The sequence below is a fragment of the Aplosporella prunicola genome (assembly GCF_010093885.1).
Source record: "Aplosporella prunicola CBS 121167 unplaced genomic scaffold K452scaffold_64, whole genome shotgun sequence".
NCBI classification, from domain to species: domain Eukaryota; kingdom Fungi; phylum Ascomycota; class Dothideomycetes; order Botryosphaeriales; family Aplosporellaceae; genus Aplosporella; species Aplosporella prunicola.
The window spans coordinates 25,647-33,983 of record NW_022983592.1 but is presented as its reverse complement, the minus strand read 5'-3'; the positions used below and the strand labels follow the sequence as shown (position 1 = coordinate 33,983).

Below are 8,337 nucleotides of genomic sequence, written 5' to 3'. Positions count from 1 at the left end.
GGTCACGCCTCCAGCCGCACGAGCCGCTACCGCCATCCATCAATCGATTGTTGACCCTCCACCATCCACCTTCACGAGAGCGTACGCGACCTCATGCTCGCCCACGGCCGCCGCTAGCTGCTGCTCGACGATGGCCGCGCCCACGCCGCCGAGCTCGTCTCCGCTGTTTCGCACGCCCGAGTCCGCCGCATCCAAGGCCGCTCAACCTCTTCCGCGACCGTCGCTCCCGCTGTCGCCCAGCTCGCCCGGCGACGACTTCGACCCAGCCAAACCTCAGTCTGTCTCCATCTCAAAACTCGTCGGTATATTCAAGGAGATACGGCAGGGTTTGTGGAAGCATCCGTCGCCGGGCTGGGCCAAATACCGCGTCTCGGTCGAGGCGTATCTCGAGCTGCTACAGCGCATCGCCAACGATCGCGACGACTCCTTCGTTGGCTGGTTCAACGACAAGGCTCGCTACGACTATAACAGCGCCAAGGAGGAACTCATTCTTCGCATAGCCCCTACCCCTCTCCATGACTGCTTCTGCGCTTTCGTGGTCAAGCGGATCGAGGATAAACTGGCTGCCCTAACCGCCCAACACCCTGTGGAGCTAGGCCCCGCACTCGTAGGAGTGCGTCCTTGCAGCACCGCCCGCGTCCGCTTTGACGCCTCCGACACGGACACGGACACCGACGAACTCAACCCCGACGCCGACCCATTCACATCACCCTCACCCGCCTCATCGCCGACGTCGAGTCCAGACCAAAAGTCCCCAGACAATCAGTTCCAGCACAACCTGGCACACTGGCCATCCATCGTCTTTAAGGTTGCCTACAGCCAGAAGGCCGAGGACCTTCCCAAGGTCGCCGACGACTACATCTGCCTAACGGGCGGCAACATCAGTGCCGTCGTCGGGTTGAAGGTCGACTACACGCCTCCCCGGGAAAAGGCACAGGCACGCGGCATAAAGGCGCTAAAACCTCCGTCGAAGCAGGGACACGTTATTATGTGGCGCCTCCAGGAGTTCACAGAGACGTCCAATGGCGAGGAAATCCCCTACAAGGAGGTGACTGCAGTAACAGAAGAAGTACGCTTCCCTTCCCACTCTTCCTTCCACGTACGTCTTTCAAACTCCGAACTAACAAATTACTCACAGATCTTCCGTACCGCCACCGGCCGGTGCATTCCCGGCACCCTCAGCCTCCCACTCACCGACTTCCTCCCCCCAGTCGTCCTCGATGTCTACCCACAAGCGCGCGCCCTCACAGAAACGACTACCGTCGACATCACACACGCGGAGCTCTGCGCGGAGCTCGCCGACGCAGAGGCGAGAGACAGGGTCAGAGCTCGTGGAAACGGGTTGAAGGCAGACGCGGACCCACTGATTCGGAAGCGGAAGCCGGAGGAGGTCGACGGGAGGGAGAAGAGGAAGAATGTAAGGGTGGAGAGGGCGGATAAGCCGTATAGGGGGAGGGCTTGAGGCTAGGAAGGTGGTGGTTATTCTTTAGAGTTGGATAGGACGAGTACTTGTGTTTTAAATACCCCGGGCTTGGTTTTATACCCATGTTTTATACCCATAACTAGTCGTTCTAAAGCAGAGGCAACCAAGAAGCGTTTAAACAAGTATCGCGAGGCCAGCGAGGCCGAGGATACCGAGGACATGCGTCTCACTTCGCTTATGAACCTTGCTTGTGGCTGTAGTGACAGGTGGAAAGGCCGCATGAGAAAAACATATTCCCGAAGCTTCAACAAGCAACACGCAACGACGTGAGCTGTAATGGCATAAGTGTTCCATTCGTGAGCTGCGTAGAGATGAGCAAGGACATGATGGCACGGGCCTAAGCAGCGAGCCAGGTCGAAGGCGTGGGCGTGACTTACAGTTCGAGCCGTACCTCGCCATGCGCCGACGAAGATCACGCGAAAGGCTTATCTAGTTCTGAAAGGATGATGTGGTCTTGCGATTATCTGATTTGAATAAGGCACCTGTGAAGCCGCGAGGCGCGTGGGCGTAACTTGACTAAGGCTTGACTTGGGCGGAAGTGTAGGCGATTCGAAAGCTTAGTCTGTACTCAAAAATGCGAGATGCCCGCTGTCAAGCACGGTAAAGGCGTAAATGGCATCGACAGTTATCGCAAGTTTCGCGTTGGAAAGATAGCTGTGGTTGTCAGGATTTGAACGAGCTACCTCTTGAGGAGCTGTGAGTGCACGGGTACCTATGAATCGGCAATGCCGCGGTGAGGCGAAAGTGCGGGCAGTTTAAGCATTCTCTGGTTTCACTCTGAGGTAGTTGCCTGATGCCTAAGAGGAATTTCAAGAGTAGATAATCAGATACGTCTGAAGCGCGAGCAGTTGAGAGCTTGGGCTGGTGGGAGCGCAGGCAGGAGGGGAGGACATCGTGAACTTGCGTCTCTCGGTCTTTGCGTTATACGCTGTACATGTGGTGACAGCAGAGAAAAAGGCATGTTGAGAGATGGACCTCTAAAGTTTCAACAAGGTACAACGACGTGAGTTACAACGGCGTGAAAGGTGCTTTTGAGATAGCCTATATCCGTAGCACGCAGGTAAGTATGCTTCTGACGAGCTGCTTACTTCTTTCCGGGTGTGACGATGACCGTGGACCAGGCCGATTAACCCGCTCGCTCGCGTTACCACGCCCCTTCCTGATCCTTTAATCTCTACTGCCTTAGTGAAGCCCTTCCCTTTGGCCCCTTCCTTTCCGCCCAACTATCCGTTACACCGAGCTAATGCCTCGACTGGCACAGGCACGAAAATGGCAGTAGAGCCAGGCGCACTCCGCACGCTTCTGCGGGACAGCAGCGCGCGGCAACGGAACGTAACGACGGCGGCGCGGCGCGCGCTCTTTGTGAAGGCAAAGGGGAGGGGCAGCAGTGAGCTACCGGGGGTTAGTTTCTGGAGGGCACGGCGGCGGGGGGACCCGGTGTTTTTTGGTTGGTTGGCTGGTAGTGATCGATTGGACGCGTTGGGGCGTGCGTGCGTGCGTGCGGCGCGGCGCGGTGCGGGAGATGCGTGAGTGGTGCGTGTGTGTGGTGCGCGATGATGTTGCACTGACGTGTAGAGTGGGCTAGGGTTGGGCTTAGGTTGCTTGGTTTGGGTTGGGAGTGCGTGGTGGTTGTCGAGTGTGAGTTTGGTGCTGGGTAGGGCAGGGGCGGTGGTTGTGTGTTGGGGATTGTGGCACGGAGAAGCTGTCTCGTATGGGGATGGGCTGGGTAGTCGGGTCGGGAGGTATTTGCAACAGAGTATTGGAGTCGAAGAAACTAAACTACCTAAAGATTTCGTCCGACCCCTTGAGATCTGGGATCGGATGAATGACGGTGTAGATGATACCACGGCTACACAATGTTTTTGGCTCTTCTACAAGATCGGAAGCCCTGACGCGCTCTCCTTGCTTAAGGAAGTCTTTAGCAGGTTTAGGGCCGGGGGAAAACGGCTAAACCAAGGTCCTGCAACCGTTGTTGGCGCAACAATAAGAGAACTCGACTTGCTCGACAGGAAAGACCTTGAGACGATAATAATCCGTCGTTATCGTCTCGCTTAACTCGTATAACACCGTAAGGATGCGGAGGAGAGTTACAAAAGCCAGAGATTAATGCAGAGCCGCGACTATGGTCTATCCACGCGCTACAGCACACGATCTCTAGAAACCCTTTTGGCTGAAGCTTTCCCTGGCATTAAAAAAGACGAAAATCCTGAAAAGTATATAAAAGACTATAAATCTCTTTAGAACAGGATCAGCGACGGACATAATTGGTATCTGTTAGCACAAAAGTTCGGTTACGGTATACTTGCCTTAGTGCCTATTTTAAAGGGTTTTACTGACCACAAGTAAGTATATTTGTAGGTTTAGCCGTCTCGATACTTATAAAGTGCAACAGAACCTAGAGGTTGAACGATGCAGTCTTTAAAAGGTTGATATATCTTCTAGAGCAACATCGTGGGGAGTTCCTTCACCAACTTAGCAACTTAATTGGTACTTATTTTAGAAAAATTGTCTACAACGAGGAACTGGGTCGGACGTCGCCTTTCGAGAATGAAGACTGTAGAATTTTCGATACGGACTCTCCTCGATTGATCGAACTTTGTAGTCTGAATGAGTAGTTACGGATGCCATCCTTTACAGTTCTGTTTGCTTTTATATTGTTTTGGGGTAGTACCGGCATGACAGAATATGGCCTGTTAAGTTCATGGAGTAGAAAAATCGAGCAGGAGGTGGCAGGAGTTAACACCGGGATCTCACTCCTTGAACAATTTTTTCTTGGTATTGGCTACAGTCGGCCATTTAGTATATTCCCTCTAACACACGTCTTCATAGGCGCAAATACACTCGTTTCCAACCCATTTGAACTCATTTTTTATCTGCAATGCTTTGTGTATTGGAATATCAAAAAGCTACCGCTGGCGTAGAACACGACCGGCATTTGTCGCATATGAGGTCTATTAGAGATCCCTTCTGCCTTTTAGCTCTACTTTCTCTTCTTCAGTCAGCCGTAAATGGCTGTCGATCTGATCGTGCCAATCGGTCGTAGCAGGTAGCACTCCAATGATTTTGTTCGAAATTTAGCCCTGGAGGTTTGGTTGGACGGCAGCAACCACGTACTTAATAACCGGGGACTTAGCAGATTTTGCGCTAGTTTAACAGATACCGCACTCACGTAAAAAGGGCTACTATTGCTTATCCTTTCTTTCTTCCTCTCTTAGGGCTTATCCAAGCTACATTTGTGTCAGCCAGGATCACTCCGATAATACACATTTTCAGCCTTACCATTTATTGTTACACAACAGCCTTACCCCTGTACCACTCTTTACCCACTGTAAGGAAATACTACTATCAAAGAGCAAACGTGTCTTTCTAGATAGCCGCATATATACCTCTATAGGTAGTAATAGATTAGAGGGATAAGCGGCGCCCAATTTCTCGCGCCTAGCTTCACACTTAGCCTTATCCATATCCTGCTCTCACGTCGAAGGCTCTGTAAAAGGTTTCAGAATTCTCGTTTTCAGGATGATAGCTATATCCGTTCCGTTATTGTTGTTATTTTATTGTCGTTGGAGAAACATAACATTATGATTTAAACCCCACACGGTCCTTTTCACGTAACATTTAAAACTCCTACGGCGCAGGAGAAAGCAGTTTCACCGCCTCCGCTAACAGTGCTCCCCGCTTAACTCTGTAATCTTCTAGGTGTCTAAAATTCTGAAGGACCCGGTCAAACTTATCGCGTCGTCAAACCATTTATAGAGGATTAAGGGACAACTTCATCATGTCTCGACCAGATCCAGTAGAGCGGTCACTGCCTGTCAAGACAAACAACTAGACTGAAATGGCAAACGCCCCAGATGAATTAGAAAGATCCTAAAGAATATAATAATCTAGACATTTGTGGGGTCATATTAGTTGATGATTAATGAGGAAAGACAAATATATATCAGTATCCTTTATAACCCTATATATAGAGATTAATAGGCTGGTTATTATATGTCAACCATCACCACCATAACTATATTATCTCGCTTAGCACGAACCCTGTCATCACTTTGCTTTTTCAACATCATGCCATTCTCTCCTATTAGTGGAACGATAGTCACCTTTCTGCCCAGGAAAGTCGTGTATTTAAGCAGACAGTTTCACTCAATTTAATGCGACAGCAGTGTCCAGCTTTCTCGCACTGTTCAACAGGTATCAACACTCCAAATGGATATTTTGATTCTTAGAACTAGGGAGGGACTCGGAGCCGGACACGGGCAATACCTACCGAAGCCTCCGTCTCCCATGTGATACCCCATCACTCTAGTACCAAGATACGCATACTATAAAGCAGTGACGAAATCCGTCTCGTCACCCGCGCACGGGGCATTAATATACGGCGCAGATCGCTGCACGCAGACGATCAGTGTTTCAACACGCGGAAGACTAACAACTCAGGGCCAATCCCCTAAGTTATGCCGAGTCGACAACTCATTCGGCTTGTCACTCTATCTCCACCAGGGCGCGTAAAGCCGGGCGAAAGTCTGCCCGGTCGTTAGTACTTAACAATAGAGTAAGTCCCTAATAAGCCCAGCAAGGCGAAACTATTTTGTCGTTCCTAGAACTAAGGCAGTCGAACTCAGAGTGCGGAATAAACCGTTTAAAGTTATAGTCAATCTGGGCCGCTACTAAGGACTATTTGGGCCTGGCCGGTTTGTGCCTAATTAGGCGTGATCCAGAAGGGCCTAATCGGTCCAAACAACTGCCGATAATGACTATTGATAAGGGTTTTATTAGTGTACCATGTGGTGATATACCGAAAACGTGGTATTGCGTAATAGTCGCGATGGCGCGGGCGCCAGCTATAGATGACTCAGCAAAACTAAACTTAATGCGGTTTAACGATTACTCAATAAAGCAGTCTTGGCGCTCGCTTGCGGACCTTATTCGACACCTCCGCCCCCAACACATATCGAAGATTTTGCTATTACAGCATCCTTTTCAACACCACGCCCGCTATAAAGGCTGAATCCGTAATGCGAGATCGCAGAAAGATTCAACACCTTATAAAGTGTCTTTTAAAAAATTACTAGCCCTCTCACTTCACGCGCAACCACCTAAAATGGCCACCGCCGATAACCTCTCGAACCTCCTACCTTTTAGTAACAACAGCATATCTTCGCTCACCAGCGAACCCGATGATCTTACTGCAATCCATGCTGCTAGCGACCTACAAGCGCCTTACCAGAGACGCCAGCGGGATGTTGATGGCTCAATATTCAACACTGACGTTGCTAAAGGTTTCCGCATGGTGCCTCCTCTGCAGCGCTATAAACTTCGCAGTCATATCTAGCAACACGGGTTCCTAGCAGTTGAGCTACGCACGAAGGCCAAACACTAGATCTACAAGTTATGCCACACAGTCGGCCGGCACGTGGCCTTTCAAACAACCTCTACAAGCCACCAGGCTAGGCACCTGAGAAGGCACCGTGTCAGTGTTGACGATAAGGCCTCTAATACACCCAGTACACCTGCTATACCTATCCTCTCGCCACCTCAGCGAACACCTGCTCGCCAGCTGAATAAGGCGCTCTACAAAGCAAAGTTCATTACATGGACGATTGCTACGAATCAGACGTTCAGGGGCGCTGTAGATATCACCCACTGGGAGCTACTACAGGCGGTTACAGAGGATATTGCTGTACCCACGATATCCGATAAAACGCTTCGGAACCTTATATTCGCCCTATTCGAGTATACCCGCGAGCTACTGGCCGAGCAGCTATAACAGGCACTATCAAGGATTAGTATAAGCTTCGATATATAGACCTCCAGCAACGATCAACCCATGTTAGCAATACACTCCCATTTTATTGATTCAACTGGCAACTATCAATCACCACCAGGGTGCAAAGTCGCCTGGCCGGGCACGTAGCCCGCCGGGGAGACGGGCTGCTGTAGCCACGCCCAAGCCGGTGGTGGCGTATTTAGTGCTAGCACGTAGTAGGCGGCCTGGCCTGCCGGGCTGACTGCCGGCCCGGCTACGAGATAGGTTCTTCACGCAGAACCATGGTGTTGAGGTGTTATAGCGGGGCCGAGAACGTGCTGGTGGTGGCGATGGGTGGCGACGGGTGGCGATGGTGTTGAGGGCCGCCGCAAAGCGGCTTAGTAAGCGACATAACCCTAAAACCATACTTAATCGGGCGTCTTGGCGTGCCTAATTTGACGTCAGCTTCAGCCTCAACCCATCGTTCGGTGGTGCTGCGGAGCGTCTCGCACCTCCGCACACCACCGACTTGTCAACACCATGCCTCTTATAAGGCGTGCATCTCACCCGGAGCAGTCGCAAAAGACGCAGCACCCTTGGGACCATCACATACAAATTTCGCAGCTTCCTACAACCTCAATTTAACCCTCAAAATGGCCTTCAGACTTCCTACCACCAGACAGACGTCCCCTACGGCCAGCACTATCTCCACGCTTACAACCACCCCCGACGACCTCACCATTATCCACGCCTCCAGCGACGTCCGCGGGCCCTACATCCCCCGCCTACGAGATATTGACGGGTCCCTCTTCAACCCTGCTATTGCCACAGGCTTCACTATGGTGCCGCTTACGCGGGCGGAGCTCCGCAGGCGCACAAGTCACATATGGGGACACGGGTTCTTGGCCAATCACGTGGCTAATGGCAAGCAGTACTGGCTCTGCAAGCGTTGCCATGTAACTGGGCGACACAAGCAGTACCAAACAACAACAACAAGCCACGCTTCGAGACACCTGAAGAGACACCAAATTACCGTAGATGGAGATACGCGGAGGACATCAATCAGCGAGCTATCGCCAGAGTCCCTCCCGGCCCGCACGCTTGA

At 51.4% G+C, this 8,337-nt stretch overlaps 2 protein-coding genes across 2 annotated transcripts; both read left to right on the top strand.

Moving 5' to 3' along the window:
* On the top strand, positions 1-1,650 carry K452DRAFT_322686 (uncharacterized protein). Its single transcript, XM_033544538.1, has 2 exons — positions 1-1,069; positions 1,139-1,650. The coding sequence occupies exons 1-2, from the start codon at positions 131-133 to the stop codon at positions 1,460-1,462; spliced, it is 1,263 nt and encodes a 420-aa protein (XP_033391757.1). The 5' UTR covers positions 1-130; the 3' UTR covers positions 1,463-1,650.
* Positions 1,651-7,885: 6,235 nt separating this feature from the next.
* On the top strand, positions 7,886-8,337 carry K452DRAFT_313519 (uncharacterized protein; the record flags this gene model as incomplete). The annotated part of the gene is made up of 2 exons (XM_033543669.1): positions 7,886-8,188; positions 8,230-8,337. 2 exons carry the CDS (start codon positions 7,886-7,888, stop codon positions 8,335-8,337), a joined length of 411 nt encoding a protein of 136 aa, XP_033391756.1.